This window comes from Nuphar pumila, chromosome 15, assembly GCF_984573655.1.
Source record: "Nuphar pumila chromosome 15, dmNupPumi1.hap1.1, whole genome shotgun sequence".
Lineage (NCBI taxonomy): Eukaryota > Viridiplantae > Streptophyta > Magnoliopsida > Nymphaeales > Nymphaeaceae > Nuphar > Nuphar pumila.
Genome location: NC_143263.1, coordinates 84,169,270 through 84,186,432, shown reverse-complemented (window position 1 = coordinate 84,186,432; position 17,163 = coordinate 84,169,270). Strand labels below are relative to the sequence as shown.

At 42.8% G+C, this 17,163-nt stretch overlaps 1 protein-coding gene across 2 annotated transcripts in view; it reads right to left on the bottom strand.

Annotated features, from left to right (window-relative positions):
- Positions 1–17,163, bottom strand: part of ALA3 (aminophospholipid ATPase 3) — a 177,269-nt gene that overhangs the window by 42,231 nt on the left and 117,875 nt on the right. For both annotated transcript variants that reach the window (XM_089989343.1, XM_089989344.1), the window contains exons 17-19: positions 11,188–11,289; positions 11,032–11,095; positions 10,734–10,946 (exon numbers count right to left, since the gene is read on the bottom strand). In XM_089989343.1, the coding sequence (XP_089845469.1) occupies positions 10,734–10,946; positions 11,032–11,095; positions 11,188–11,289 (379 nt within the window). The remainder of the gene's footprint in view (positions 1–10,733; positions 10,947–11,031; positions 11,096–11,187; positions 11,290–17,163) is intronic.

The window sequence follows — 17,163 nt, the reverse complement described above, 5'->3', positions numbered from 1 at the left end:
TGCTGGGACCCTAGAGAGGAACAAGGTCAGGTTTGCTACCAAGAGGAATGAACAAATACGGGATAGACTATGATGAGACATTTGCACCCTTAGCTAGGATGACTTCAGTTAGGACACTTATAGTTATTGTTGTTGTTAAAGGTTGTCCTATCTACCAAATGGATGTCAACAATGTATTTTTAAATGGAGATTTAAAAGAAGTTTATATGGATTCACCTCTTGACTATGTCACATAGGTGCGGGTGCGGGTGCGGGTGCGGGTGCGGGTGCGGCGATGCGGCACTTTAAAAAAACTTGGGTGTGGGGCTGCAGGGAGGGTATATATAATACATATATAATTTTTAACAGTTTTAAGTTAACACTATGTGTATGTGTGTGCATTTATGTATTTATATATATAATATAGATAAAAATGGACTTGATTAGGGTTAACTGAATCTACTTTTGGATAAAAATGGACCTCAGTATGGCTGACTTCACCTAACACAAAGGAAGTTGTGTCCAAGTGTCGCACCAGCCTGGGTGCGGGTGCGACGAGGGTGCGGTGCCCTGTTAGAAGAGTCTGTGTGACATAGCCTCCTAAATATGAAGTTACTTCTGGTAAGGTGCTTTGATTAAGAAAGAATATTTAACAAACAAAGAGTAAAGCATATTAAATGTGTTCTTAACAAATATTTTGAAATGAATGATTTTGGATTTCTTAGATTTTTCCTAGGAATTGAGGTTGCTTATTCTCCTAGGAGATATTTACTTTCTCAAACCAAGTTTGCTAATGATATGATTGACAGATCAAGCATTACTGATGAAAAAAAGGTGGATAACCCTGAAGTTATTAATGCCAAAATAAAGATTGATGATGGGACATCTCTGGATGATCCTATTCTGTATTGCCAAATGATTGGCGCTTTGACTTATTTAACTATTATTAGGCCTGATATTGCGCATGCAGTCCATACTGCTAGCCAATTCCAACAATCTCCCACCACAGTTCACATGAGAGTCGTAGTGAGAATTGTTAGATAATAACAAACCTCTACCTCTAGAGGTCTTTTGTTATTCTCCTCATAATCTCTTGAGTTTATTGCTTATTCTGACTCAGATTGGAGAGGAGATCCAAATGATCGACATTCAACTACTTATTTTGTGTATTTATAGGTGATTCTCTGTTGTCATGAAAGTGCAAAAAGCTACAAAAAGTATCATTATCGTCTACTGAAGCAGAGTATCGTGCAAATGACTACTATAACAAAAGAAATTGTGTGTTTGAAGATTACTTGAAGATATGAGCGTTCATCTTTAGATACCCTCCAGACTGTGTTGTGATAATAAGAGTGCAATATACATAGTTGGCAATCATACATTTCATGAAAGGACCAAACATAGAAATGGATTGCCAATATGTACGTGAAGAATTCCTGAGGCAGACCATCACCCTCACGTATGTCACTTCCAAGTATCAACTAGCAGACTTCTTCACCAAGGCACTTCTGTCACCTCGTTTTCATTTTCTTAACAAACTTTTGGTGATCACACTGTAAGTTTGAGGGGAGTGTTAAAATGTATTGGGTTATCCTATGTATATATATATATATATAGTCAAATATATATATTGGGCTACATACTTTGGTTATTTGACCAGGGGTATTTTGGATATTTTATACATGTAATAGGTGTTGTCCATTAGGAATAGTTTTGGGTTTTCATTTTTTTTAACCTTTAGATTAGGGGCTCCATGGTCAATATGACCATAGAGCTGTTGGGGCTCCCCAATGGTTATAAATATGACCGTTGGGGAGCTCCCCAATGTTACCTCTTTTATATAAAGGGGATGTTGGCCCATTTTCATGTTAATGTATAAGAAGTATGATTTTTATATTTGTGTTCTCTCTCTTTTGAGAGGTTTATGTGTCAGGCCCTAGTGGTTTTTGTCTATTTTGCCCATAAGTGGCATTTGTATTTGTGTATGTGCACATTTGTAGCCCCATTGTGGCCTTGTTGTAGTGCACTTGTTTCATTACACACTTCTACCAACAAATGTGATGCAGGGCAGGCGGTACCAGTACCAGTACCATGTGACACTGGCACGGCTAGGGAACCCGACCCACCAGTTGGAATGGACGATCGGACCCAGCAGCAGGGTCCGACCCCAGGTGAGTTGACTCGATGCAGGAAGATAACGCGCACCTACTCCAGAAAAGGGAAGACCCGGCTCAGCACCGATCCAGTCCCGAATTGAAGCCTTCTCGGGTCCGGGTCCGGGTCCGGATCCGGTTCTGGACCCGGATCCAGTGACCATCTTTAAAAAGCACGACTTAGGGCTGCGTGAGGGCAGTCTTTGGAGAATCACAACAGTTTATTTTTCTTTTCTGAGCAGCCTTGTTTTCCTTTTACCTGTCATTCTTTCTTTTTTCCATTACAGTTCGTTGTTTACAATTTTTGCTCAACTTGTTTATCAGCAATCTACCAGTAACATTAGGTATTTAATAAAATAAGTTCTAACTCACCATTTGGGTGAGATTGATTGTTTTTAAGCCTGTTCAGCATCCGACTATACACAGTCGTGCCTGCCCAGCCTTTATCAAGATCACGCGAGAACTGGAGTGCGCATCGACAGGCCATGTCTTCACTGCTCTTATCACAGCCCTTTGAAGGCTGCATCAACTTGATATCAGAGCTCAGGCATCCTCCGTCAACAGCGCATGGCTCAAGAGACGAGGGATGACCCGGCACGCGGCAAGGAACGAGAAGAATTCGTTACCGAGGACCCAATGATGCGCATGATGGAGATGATGACAAAGATGCAGGAGAATATGTTGCGCATGAACAGAGAGATGGCAGGAATCACAAAGAGGATGGATGAGATTGACTGTCGACTCGTCGCCATCGAATCGACCACAGGATCGAACCCAGCGACGACCCAACCAGTGGATACCACCGTGGGCGGCACTGGTATCCTCACGGCTGCAATGAACGACCCAACCCAAGTGGGTCCTCAGCCTGCGGTATCTCAGGAGGGTTTTGGGGAAGGCCTACGACGGACTGTCTGTCGATAGGCGCGTCAGCAAGGTACGCCCCCCCTGAACTCTGGTGCGACTGTGATGCAACCGACCCCGGGGCCTTTTCGAGATCCTCCCCTCACTGGCGCAAACTCGCAGGCCTGGCATCGACCTACGCACCTGGGAATGAAGGCTGGACCTGGCCTGCATGACCCGAGTTTGACGGTGAATCAGGCAGTGGGTGTGCCAGCGTCAGCTCGTGCAGGGAGGGGTCTGTCAACCCTCCCGGCACCCACGCGCGGGGTTGTGGTTGCCGGCAGCTCGAAGACTAAGGGGACCGATCCCCTGTGGTCCGGACCTGAACCCTCAGGGACCGGTCAGGAGATTATTTTATTCAGGTCCGGACCCGATTACCAAGGACCACCCTTTGGGTTCTCAGGAGCGGGTCCGGGTCTGGCAGCCCCATACCCAGCCTACCTAGTTGGGTTTGGTTCGCAGTTCGCTCCGAATCCGACCCAACCCGTGATGTTTGAACCCCAAAATGGATCCCATACCGACCCGAACTTGTATCGGACCCGGACGGAACTCCAACTTGATCTTGAGCCGGGTCAAAACCAGACCCATACTCATATGGATCGTGGATCGAGTTCGAACAAAACCTTTTATCCTCACAAATCGATCCCCGATCCGACCTACCCAAATCTGGGTCCGACGAGTAGTTTAGGATTAGGCCTGATCCATATCCAGTCGGGCGAACCATCCCAGTCCTACCCTAACCCAACTAGATACCCGAACTCTAACCAACCCAATAATCCCTTCCCGATCCAAAACCTAGTACCTCGCCCGACCCTACACCCTTATCATAACCCAAACCCTTATTACCCCTTTCCTACCCACTTAGAGCCAGAGACCCAACACAACCCCCCACCTTTAGTAGGACCCCCTTACATACCAGTGCCACAGCGACAGCCACAGACGGCCCCCGCCCGCGGGCAAACCCGACCACGACAATTTCAGCAGAGAGCGGCGCGACCTGAGCGTCGACCACCCCTCGGTGGAGTTCGTCAGCACCAACATCCAGGCGAGCAGTACCGCATAGAGGACAATGAAGCAGCGTGGGACGACGACACGTTCTAGAGCGAGTATCCTGCAGGAATGGTGGAGGCTCGTCAACAGAGAGCAGTGGAGCATCCCTCCACTTATGGGGTGAAACTGGACCTTCCGGAGTTTGCAGGGCAGTTCGACGCAGAGGAGTTCTTCGACTGGTCTTATGTCGTGCAGTTTTTCTTTGACTACTACACCGTAGCCGAGCACCGTTGTGTCTCTTTAGCTTTTACTCGGTTGAGAGGATTAGCACAGACATGGTGGGTGGAGCTGCAGCGATCGAGGGAGCGGCATGGGCTAGAGCGTGTACAGTCGTGGGAGGAGATGCAAAGATTGATGAAATCAAAATTCGTGCCTTCAGATCACGCTGAGAGAGCCTACAAGGAGTATCTAACCCTGCGTCAAGGCACTCGTACTGTGGCGGAGTACACTGCCGAGTTCCATCGTCTTTCTCTACGGGTGCAGATCGAGGAAACTGCCCGCCAACATGTCACGAGGTACATCTCTGGTCTCCGTCCTGTTATTTCTGACGACTATAGTTGTATCACGGTTGAGACATTAGATCAGGCCAACGGCTATGCCATGAACGTCGAGGAAAAGTTGAAACGGAGACAGGAATATAGGATCTCCCGTAGTGAACAGTCCAGTCGACCCAAGTCGAGTTTTCCAACCAGGGGAGCGAGCTCCCCTAGGAAGGAGGACTCAAAGTCTACCCCTAGAGCAGAAGTTAGCAGACCTGATCCGTCCGGACCCGCATTCAATACCCGGTCTAAAACCAAACCTAGTGAGTCTACCATCCGTTGTTTTAGGTGTCAGGAGCTAGGGCATGTCGCGTCTAGGTGCCCCACTGCGGGCAAAAACACCCATCTCGTCAAAGGTATTGTGGAGTCAACATCCGAGAGTGAGAGTGAGTCTTTGATCGAGGATGAGGATGAGAGGAAAGTCGTACAGTTCGACGGCAATGTCGACAATCTATTATCCATCCGTCATGTCTTGACCGCACCCAGAGAGTCGACCCCTGCCGAATGGCTACGGAACATCTTTAGAACCCGATGCAACTGTGAGGGTCACGCATGTGATGTTATTATCGACACCGGTGCTTGTGAGAACATGGTGTCCGAGAGTAGTGTGTCTACCATGAATCTGAGAACCGAGAAACTGTCTCACCCCTACAAGATGGCGTGGTTCAAGAAAGGAAACGAGGTTCCCATCACCCAGCGTTGTTTAGTCTGATTCTCCATGAGGGAGCACTACCACGACGAGGTGTGGTGTGATGTAGCCCCTATGAGTGTGTGTCACATCCTGTTGGGACGTCCTTGGCAGTTTGATCGCAAAACCATTCATGATGGCCGTAGGAACACGTACTCGTTCATCTTTAAGGGTCATAAGATAATCCTTCTCCCCATCAAGGAGACGGGGTTTCCCACGGTAGACAAGCCTGAGCGAGTTCCCTGGTTGGCTGGACTATCCTACCGGTCTTTCTTGAACCAATGTCAGGAGGATGGTTATTGTTATGCTGTGGTGGCTAAACCCTCAGTAGTACATCGTTACCAATTCCTACGGACATCAAACCCCTTATTGAAGAGTTTAGCGACATTATGCCAGATGACCTTCCCGATGGTCTTCCTTCCATGCGTGTCGTGCAACATGCTATTGATTTTGTGCCAGGGTTGAGTCTCCCCAATCTCCCCGCATATCGTATGAACCCCTCCAAGCATGCCGAGTTGTTGAGACAGGTCCAGGAGTTACTGCAAAAGGGCTTTATTCGTGAAAGTGTGAGCCCTTGCGCGGTACCCGCCTTGCTCACCCCTAAGAAAGATGGGTCCATGCGCATGTGTGTTGATAGTCGAGCCATAAACCGTATCACTATCAAATACCGTTTTCTCATCCCTCGTTTGGATGATATGTTCGATATGTTGGCTAGTGCTTCCATTTTCTCCAAAATTGATTTAAAAAGTGGGTATCACCAGATTCGTATCTGAGAGGGGGATGAGTGGAAGACGACATTCAAGACACGTGATGGGTTGTATGAGTGATTAGTCATGCCATTTGGACTATCCAATGCCCCAAGTACTTTCATGAATATGATGACCCAAGTGCTACACCCTTGTATAGGGAAGTTTGTCGTGGTATATTTTGATGATATTTTGATTTATAGTTCATCTTTGTCAAACCATTTGAGTCACATGCGTCAGGTCTTAGAAATTTTAAGGAGAGAAAAATTGTATGTCAATGCGAAGAAGTGTGAGTTCATGACGTCCAATGTCGTTTTCCTAGGCTTTATTGTGTCATCTGATGGAGTTAAGGCAGACCCCGCGAAAGTTCGCGCGATTGTCGATTGGCCTATCCCAAAGACTATTGGAGAGATCCGTAATTTTCACGGATTAGCCACTTTTTACCGACGTTTCGTGAGAAACTTCAGCACCCTCATGGCCCCCATCACGGAGTGCCTCAAGGGTACTAGTTTTCAATGGACGCCTGCTGCAGGAAAAGCCTTTATGATCTATAAAGACAGACAAAACTTGGGCCAAAACCAGATAAAAAAATCAAAGTCAAATCCAAATCCAAATCCAAACATAAGGATGACTAACCCTCAGCACCAATTATCCAAACTCTCCCCTATATCAGCCCTTAACATTTTTTTCTCATTTTTTATGAGGGATAAAACCTTTTTCACAAAAGATTGAGTTTCCCTCTAAAATACTTCTGTTTAAAAGCTACAGCAATAAAGGCTCCTCGGTTAATCCTAATTTTTTAGACGAATATGACACCTCCATTGTTCCCAAACTCTCTCTCTCTCTCTCTCTCTACCGCAACCAATTCTGGCCTTATCGGTATATCTAAAAGTGTAGTTCTCTCTCCCCCAATCAAAGAGAAAATGACCAGTGCCCCTGTCTTAGCCCTTCCTGATTTTAGTGCAGTCTTTGAGGTTGAATGCGATGCCTCCAAGGTGGGAATTGGCGCAGTCTTGAGTCAGAATCGCAGACCTGTTGCCTTCTTTAGTGAGAAGCTGACGCATGCCAGGTGTCAGTATTCCACTTATGATGTTGAGTTTTATGCCGTTGTACAAGCCCTTCGTTATTGGAGACATTATCTCATTTATAAGGAATTTGTCTTGTACACGGACCATGAGGCATTGAAGTATCTGAATAGTCAAAAGAAGTTGAGTGCTCGTCATGCTAAGCGGGTCAGCTTCTTGCAAGAGTACACCTTTTCAATTCGCCATCAATCTGGTACCCTGAACAAGGTGGCTGACGCTCTTAGCAAGAAGAACAGCCTCCTGATGACCATGTCAGTGCAGGTCGTTGGGTTCGAACAGTGCAAAGAATTATATCCCACAGACCCGGATTTTCAACAAGTCTGGGAGGGGTGCATCTCTTCAGATCGCACCCTCGACCCCCGTTTTAGTATTCATAATGGTTATCTCTTTCGTGGGAACAAATTATGTGTGCCTGATTTCTCCCTTAGGCTTCAGTTGATTTTTGAATTACATGAAGGAGGGTTAGCAGGGCATTTCGGGCATGATAAGACGTTCGCTCTGTTAGATGAACGATACTTTTGGCCCAAAATGCGCAAAGATGTTGTCAAGTTCATTCAAGGGTGCCATGTGTGTCAAGTGTCCAAGGGTCATCTTCAGAACAGTGGTCTGTATACTCCGTTACCCATTCCTGAACGGCCGTGGGAGCACGTATCCATAGATTTTATCGTGGGCCTCCCAAGAACGCCGCGTTGTTTTGATTCAATTTTAGTTGTTGATCGGTTCTCCAAAATGGCTATTTTTGTCCCGTGTAAGCGAACCACCGATGCCTCTTTAGTAGCGTCCTATTATTTCAAGGACGTCGCTCCCTTCCATAGTCTACCCCACACAATCACTTATGATCGTGACACGCGTTTTATGAGCCACTTTTGGAAATCGTTATGGGCTTTATTGAAGACCAAGCTTCAGTTCAGTAGTGCGTACCACCCCCAAACCGATGGCCAAACCGAAGTTGTGAACCGCACCTTAGGAAACTTGTTACGGAGCCTCGTAGGGGAAAATGTTAAAACCTGGGATCTAGTCTTGCCTCAAGCCGAGTTTGCGTATAATAGTTTCATCAATAGGTCCACAAGCAAGTCTCCTTTTCAAGTGGTTTATGGTCGGTCGCCCACTCATGTCGTCGATCTAGCTCCAATGTCCAGTCTCCCTGACCCCGCCCCAGACGCCTTTGATGCCGTTGAATACATGTGTGATATACATAGGCAAGTCCGGGTCAAACTCATTGAGAGTTATGAAGCGTACAAAGCCTTCGTTGACCAAGGTCGTCGCGACATTCAATTTCAAGTTGGTCAGTTTGTTTGGGTCTACCTGCGTCCTGAGCGTTTTCCCGTGGGCACTTATAATAAACTGAGTCCTAAGAAATATGGTCCCTTCCAGGTCCTACGACGTTTAGGTTCGAATGCCTACCTTATACAACTGCCTCATGATTGGAACATTTCCGCGATTTTCAATGTGTCTGATCTATATGCTTACTGTGGAGATAACAAGTCGTCGAAGCCGACTTCTTCCCAACCCGGGGAGAATGATGCAGGGCAGGCGGTACCAGTACCAATACCATGTGACACTGGCACGGCCAGGGAACCCGACCCACCAGTTGGAATGGATGATCGGACCCAGCAGCAGGGTCCGACCCCAGGTGGGTTGACTCGATGCAGGAAGATAACGCGCACCTACTCCAAAAAAGGGAAGACCCGGCTCAGCACCGATCCAGTCCCGAATTGAAGCCTTCTCGGGTCCGGGTCCGGGTCCGAACCCAGATCCAGTGACCATCTTTAAAAACACGACTTAGGGCTGCGTGAGGGCAGTCTTTGGAGAATCACTACAGTTTATTTTTCTTTTCTGAGCAGCCTTGTTTTCCTTTTCCCTGTCATTCTTTCTTTTTTCCATTACAGTTCGTTGTTTACAATTTTTGTTCAACTTGTTTATCAGCAATCTGCCAGTAACATTGGGTATTTAATAAAATAAGTTCTAACTCACCATTTGGGTGAGATAGATTGTTTTTAAGCCTGTTCAGCATCCGACTATACACAGTCGTGCCTGCCCGGCCTTCATCAAGATCACGCGAGAACTGGAGTGCGCATCGACAGGCCGTGTCTTCACTGCTCTTATCACAGCCCTTTGAAGGCTGCATCAAAATGCAAGAGGTTTTGATTTAACTACATCTGTGGTTCATATCTTGTACTGTTTCTCTATAGCCCATGGTTTAAAAACAATAGTGATTATTATAAAAACTGGAAAATCTGCAACTGCAGACATTATAGGAAGAATGTCTCTTTCATTTTTCAACCATTTGGTGCAGAAGTAACATGTTTAAACTGTGGCACTTTGTAAACAGCAAAAGGCTGCACGAGCCTACACATAAATCACTGGGGACATCATGGACATAGTTAGCAAACTCAACAATCCAACTCAGGACTTGCTGAATTGGTTTGGATCGGGCCCTAACTGAGTCAAGAAAACTAGTATGACTTGGCTGGTTTTTATCATTGATTCAGCTGAGTCTAATATACTTTTTTTTCAAGTTATAATGTGATAATTATATGTTACATGTTTAGTATTTATTAGTTATACATATACATGTTAAACATATATGCATAGATGTAATAACAAATGCACTTATACACACACATATAGTTTAAGTTATATGTATTATTAGTATATTCAATAAAATGCACTTATAAGTTGATTTTTTTAATCTTTTGTATTATATATTATATATTTATTCTTTATTTGTATTAAATTAAATAAGAACTGTGACGTGCCCAAGCCACCAAGTTGCATGTGGTCGATCTAATACTGAGTCTCGAGAATGACGACCCTGATTATGGGAACATGTCTTTCGTTGACAATTGTTTGATTCAAAAGTAACACGTTTGAACTGTTGCACTTTGTAGACAGCAAAAGAATGCACCAATCAATATATAAAACTTAGTCAACCAAGAATAAGTTTAAGATTTACAATTTGACATAGCTGCAATGGCTACTAATTTTTAGCATGAAGCAACCCAGATGGGAAAAGGAGGACATGGAGTTGAATAACCATCTTCCCTCAAAACGCAATAGCCCCAAGTACAACTTAGCCAAGTTAATTGCAATAAGTTAATCAATGAATCATTATGAGAAAGTGTCCTAAACTTCATTTATCCTGCTCAAGATGATGCCCGTAAACCCTACTAGTTCTATCTAATATATTGTTCATACAAGTAATCTTGCAAAAGATTCCAAGCTACAGCTGCCAACAAGAATAGCTATAACTAACCAATACAGGATGATTCTGGGTTGAAAGGAATACAGAAAGTAGAAAGGGAAATGTACAAGGGAAGCTTAAAGCAGTTACTCTGATAAGTCCATGATTTTCCATAGTCCTAGTTAGCAATAACAATAAATAGAGTTGACTTTCAGAACAAAAATTAGTTGTAGGTTACTAAAGTTCAATTCATCCAAAACACTTAAACTTCCAGAATTGAAGAAAACCCTTGATCAAAATATCCAATTACATGATACCTACTCCTGTGTCTACATGGCAAGATGACATAAACAGCTCAGATTTACATAAAATAGCAGATTGAAGAGGTTCAACAAATAAGAGAACGGACCTCATCCAACTTCTTCTCACGTTCACGTAAAGCAGATTTAGCTTGGATGAATTTCTCATTCCAAGAATCATAGTACTCTGCATTTAAATCCTTATACGCAAGACAAAGAGTCCGTAAACCAGAAGAACCGAACTGTTCCAAATGCTCTCTGGCTACTTTCTTCATATTTTCATTACCATCACATAACCTTTCGTAAATAACTGTATCAGCACCCTGCAAAAAATTTCACGTCAAGATCCAAAAAACAATGATAAAAAAACTATAATTAGAGCAAAAAAACTATATATTAAATATAAACCTTGCAGTATAATACAAGCCTTCCATTTGGATAACGGCATATGACTGACTGACGCTTCCTCGTGCTGATCCCAATCACAAAGACAGTAGTTGGTAGCATTAGACAAGTTATTTTTTCTAGATTCAAAATTAAGATAATAGAAAATGAAATACAAACCTATTGAATTCTAGGACATTTAAAATCTCATATGAAACATCCTGGATTCTGCCCACCTTTTCCACATGTGACTCACGAACCATAATCATAGTAGGTGTGCGCCTGAGATTAATTAAAAAAAAATTGCAATAAATGCAAAGACCATAATGTTAAAAAAAAAAGAGTAATGGGTATAGACCATGAACAGCCAAAAATACTCGAGTAAAAGAGAAACTCTCTTTGAATATAAACTGTAAGAAGAAATACAAAGTTGAATAAGAGAAAAATTTTAGAAATCCAAAGTAATAATATTACAAGCTAGAGACACTATGGCAAGTTAATTCAGCTCCTTAGCATTCTTGAACATGGAATAAATCAAGATTGTGCAAATAAACGGTACACAATATCAAACTATGATTTGGTGCTAAAAGGCCATACTAGGAAAAAATCACATAACAATAAAATGAGCACTTGATCATCTAACTACTATAGCATGATCATTTAGACTGCCCTACTAATTTGTTGATGTGATCATTTATCTTTTTTTATGTTAGTGCATGTTTGTATGGTTATTTGTTGTTTCATGTTTGTTGTACATATCACTGTGAGAACGGCCCTGTGAGAGAGAGAGAGAGAGAGAGAGAGAGAGCTGCGGCAGTAAATGGGGAGACTTCACAATCGAAGCCGTGCCCTACTTCATGTATATATATATATATATATATATATATATATATATATATATATATATATATACAAAGTAGTAACTGGGTTGGACCAAATGTTTAGATCCATACCCAAACATAAAGTTATATGTTACATTAAAGAACCCAACATTAACTGGAAAACCCGATCCAGTTTATAATACAATCTTAATACCCTCCCTCAAGTTGTGCATGGTCTTGTACCATGGACAACTTGCTTTTGAGATACCAAAACCATGCACTCGTAAGTCCTTTGGTAAGTAGATCAGCAACTTGATCTTCTGTTGGTACATAGACTGGAATAACTTCTTTGTCTTCTACCTTCTGTCGGACAAAATGTTGATCTATCTCTATGTGTTTCATTCGACCATGGTGGATAGGATTGAAAGCAATTTGAATGGCACTTTGATTATCACAAAACAGATTTGCAACCTTCACTTTTTCTCCTATCTCTGTTAATAAATGTCTTAACCACATAACTTCGGCAGTGGCAGAGGCCATGGATCGGTACTCAGCTTCTGTGCTTGAACGCGCAACAGCAGGTTGCTTCCAGCTACTCCACGCTATTAAGTTGTCATCAACATACACACAATACCCAGAGACCGACTTTCTATCGTCTGGATCTCCTGCCCAATCTGCATCTGCATACACTTCTAGTTGTCTATGTTCTCCTTTTGCCTTTGATTGACGATAAGCAAGCCCATCTCCAAGAGTACCCTTCAAGTACCGAAGAATTCTTTTAACTGCATTCATGTGTTCTGTACGTGGATCATGCATGAACTGAGAGACTTGATTCACTGCATATACAATATTCGACCTCGTAAAAGTAAGATATTGAAGCATCCCAACTAAACGACGATAATATTTCGGGTCCTCATAGATCTCCCCATCTTGAGCACTGAGTTTATGGTTTAACACGCTAGGAGTATTCAATGGCTTGCAGTTTTTTCATTCCTGATTTCTCCAAAAGATCCATAGCGTACTTGTGTTGGGTCAACAAGAGGCTAGTATCTTGTCGATCCACTTCAACCCCCAAGAAATATCGTAGGACACCCAGGTCCTTCATCTTGAACTTTTGGCTCAATAGGATCTTTGTAGCCTCTATATGCTTACAAGAACTTCCTATAATAATAATGTCATCTACATATATGAGAAGTAAGGTGTTGACCTGATGTTCTTGAAAGATGAACAATGAATGATCGAGTTGAGAACGGACGAATCCATATCGTTGTACTTCAATGGAGAAACTGTCAAACCATGATCGAGATGCTTGTTTTAGTCCATAAATAGCTCGTCGCAACCTGCAGACATGTGTCTCAGGACTGTTTTCTGCATAACCAAGAGGCTGCTCCATGTAAACTTCCTCCTTTAGATCACCATGTAAGAATGCATTTTTAACATCAAGTTGGCTTAGAGACCATCCATGTTGAACCGCCAAGGATAACACAAGTCGAATGGTTCCCATTTTTACAACTGGACTAAAGGTCTCGTCATAGTCTTCTCCATATGCTTGTGTGAAGCCTTTAGCAACTAGTCTTGCCTTATATCTTTCAATGGAGCCGTCAGGTTTGTACTTGATTTTATATACCCACTTAGACCCTACAACATTCTTATCCGGAGGTCTAGGAACTATTTCCCAGGTCCTGCATTCATGTAAAGCTCCCATTTCTTCATTCATAGCATCTGCCCATTTTGATGAAGAGGATGCTTGGGAAAAATCGATGGGTTCTTCCTGTTTCTCAACCTGTGCAACAAATAACTGCATTTATGTGGAAAAACTCTCATAGCTTACCCATCTTTCAATAGGATGTCTGATCCTTTCCGAACGTCTAACCTGCTCAGTTATGTGGGGTGTATCCCTTCTCCTGGCATATACTGCCCCTTTGAATCTTCTGTCATCTGGACGAGCAGTACCAGATGTCAAGGTTTCTTCTGCGATGGGAGGCACAGTAGATCCCTGAGTAACTGTCAACATGTTCCCACTAGATTCTGCATTGGTTTCCATGGGCTCACACTCATCTATCACTGTGTGACATGGAGCAGAATTATCCATTTCCAGCTGATCAAACAATTCATTCGCTAGCCATGGCTGATAGCTTTCTTCCTCCTTAGTAACCCTTGCCTCTTTGTTCAAGATCTGAACATTACTCTCATCAAAGACAACGTTTCGTGAGATTTTAATGCGTCGAGTGTCTGGATAATAGCATCGATATCCTTTATACTCTTCAGCATACCCAACAAACCTGCATCTACAAGCTTTATCTTGAAATTTGTTACGTTGGGAACTGTCAATGTGAACATAGCATACACATCCAAACACTCGTAATTGACTGTATTGAGGCTGAATACCAAATAACACGAAATAAGGAGTCAAATTATTCAACATTTTCATCGGTAAACGATTTATTACATAAACCGCAGAGTGGAAAGCTTCTGTCCAAAGACTTAAAGGAATGTGAGTGTCATGCAGCATACTTAGGGCACTTTCAACAATATGACGATGTTTTCTTTCTGCAACCCCATTTTGTTGTGGTGTGTGTGGGCAAGATATTCTACGCCTTATCCCGTTGTTTTGAAGAAATTCAGTAAATTCCTTTGATAGATACTCTCCCCCTCCGTCACACTGGAATTGTTGAATACTTGTCGAGAATTGATTGACAACAAGAGCATGAAATAAACGAAAGAATTTGAATACCTCATATTTGTATTTCATAAAATAAATCCAAGTATATCTGGAATAACTATCAATGAATGTGACATAGTAGCGACTGCCAGACAAAGAGGGTTGGGGAGCAGGTCCTCAAACATCAGAATGAATAAGTTCAAAAGGAAAAGAAGCTCTTTCATTTATTGAATTGAAGGGAAGTACATGACTCTTACACAACTGACAACTAGAACAAAGGGAACCATCAACCTTATTATGCGAACTTAACCGTGAAATAAAGCCGCTCGACACTAGTTTCTCAAGAGAAGCATTATTACAATGACCCAAACGACAATGCCAAATATTTGGCTTATTATACGAAGATAAACTCAAACAATCCTTAGATGAATCCAATTTGAATGGTTGACCAATGGACGATTTTGATCCAGCTCTACGAACAGGTGAAGAAGTCTCTTTGAGGATATACATATTTCCCTTTCGCTTTCCCTCAACGAGCGTCTTCTTCGTGAGTGGATCCTTGACACAAACAGAAGGAGTAAATTCGACGCAAGAATGAATGTCATCAACCAATTTAGAAACGGAAATGATATTTTTGACAATATTAAGAGAATGAAAAACATTGGACAATTTTAGGGAACCATCAGAAAGAGGAATATTCACATTTCCAGTGTAAGTTATTGGATGGAGAGCTCCATCTCCAGTTTTAATACTTGCATTTCCATGATAAGGGATAGGTTTCAAAATCTTACCAATATCACTTGTCACGTGAGCTGCAGCTCCAGAATCAACATACCAAGTTCCCTGATCATCCTGTTTGAAATTCAATCCTGACAAAGCTGATATTAAAAGGCTCTTGACATTGTCTTCATCCCATTCATTTCCTCCAGCTTTTCCCTTGCTCGACGACCCTGTGACATTCATTTTTCCTTTGTTTTGCGAGTTGTGCCAACAATTTGCCTTGATATGCCCTTTTTTGTTGCACAAATAGCACGTTGGAACATTTTTGAAATTGTGATTTCCCGAAAAACTACTTGACGACATGCTAGGCGTGGGCAACAATCCACGCCCCCCTTGATTATTTCTTATTTGTCCATGTCCTCCTCGAAAGTGGCCCCGTCCTCTCCCTGAATTTGTCCCTGTAAACAATACTTCTTGGTTTCCTGAATTGTTGCCTACATCTTCTCCTTTAATGGAAATTTCATATTGTAGTAATTTCGCTCGAAGGTCCTCAAAGTTAGGAAGTGAAGGAAGACACAAGAGAGATGTTACCAGCATATGATAATCTGATCCAAGTCCGTTTAGCGCTTGTTGAACTTTATCCTTATCAGAAATCACACAGCCCACCATAGCCAATTGATCTGTGATGATCTTCACCTTGTTCATATACTCTGTAACAGTCATGCTTTCTTTCTTTAGGAGTTGAAACTCCCTCTTCAAATGCATAATCCTTGCCTCTGAGATCTGAGAATAGGTCTTCGCAAGTTGTTCCCACAACTCCATTGCTGAGCACTCATCTGGAATACCTACAAGAACCTCTTGCGAAAGAGTAGAGGTAATGTAGGCTACAACTGCTTGATCTCGTTTTCTCCAAGTGGTGAATTCAAGATTTCGAACCAACCTACTAGAAGTCTCTCCCTTATCGTTCACAATTTCCTGCACAATAAATTCTGGTGGTGTGGAGATCGTTCCATCTAGGTGTCCATAGAGATCAAGACTCTTAATGAAAGGCAATATCTGCCTCTTCCAGGTCAAATAGTTGTTGTTACTCAGTTTGTTCGAGATAAGTTGACCTAGAAAACTAGATGGCAGGGTAGGAGAATCCATGAAAATTGAACCGAAAACTGAATGTATCTGACTGCTGCCAAACACTTAAGGAATGACTTTAGAACTGAAATAAATTCAGACCAGATGAAATGAAGAAGAAAAAAAAATAAAGAATAAAGAATTGGTATTTTAGGTCTGGAAGGAATGACCAGAAATCAGAAATCGGGAATAAAGGGATGAATTTGGATCAGGAAAATAAAAAAAATGATTCGCTTCAGATCTGAAGTGAACTCAGATCAAACCGTGACAGGGGAAGAAGACGCAGCAACTAAGAAAACAGATCTGATATCAGAATACACGTCTGGGCAGATTCGGACTTCAGATAGTCTTTGGGTCCGACTGTCTGATCCAAATCAGACGTGATGAACAAAAAAAAGGAATATAGGTAAAGAGGGCAGCAGTCACGCAGGGTAAAGAGGGCAGCAGTCACGTAGGGTTTAATTAAGAGAGCAGCAGTCACGCAGCCGAAGAGATCTACGATTAGATCTACGATCAAATCTGACCGATAGTTGAAGAAAACAGAAGGTTCAATAAGAAATAGAAGCACTCGATGACTAAACAGAGAGGAGGGGAGAGGATGATCGACTAAACAGAGAGGAGAGGAGAGGATGGTCGACTAAACAGAGGGCACGGTAATAGAAAAGATGGCAGATGGAAGAACCTGGAAGAATCAGCACCTAGGACGTTGATCTCGCTGGATAGTCCTGGACGAAACAGCACCTGCAGTGTCGATCTCGCTGGACATGCCCTTCGGAGTCGACTCACGGTGCAGAAGCCCGCTCTGATACCATGTGAGAATGGCCCTGT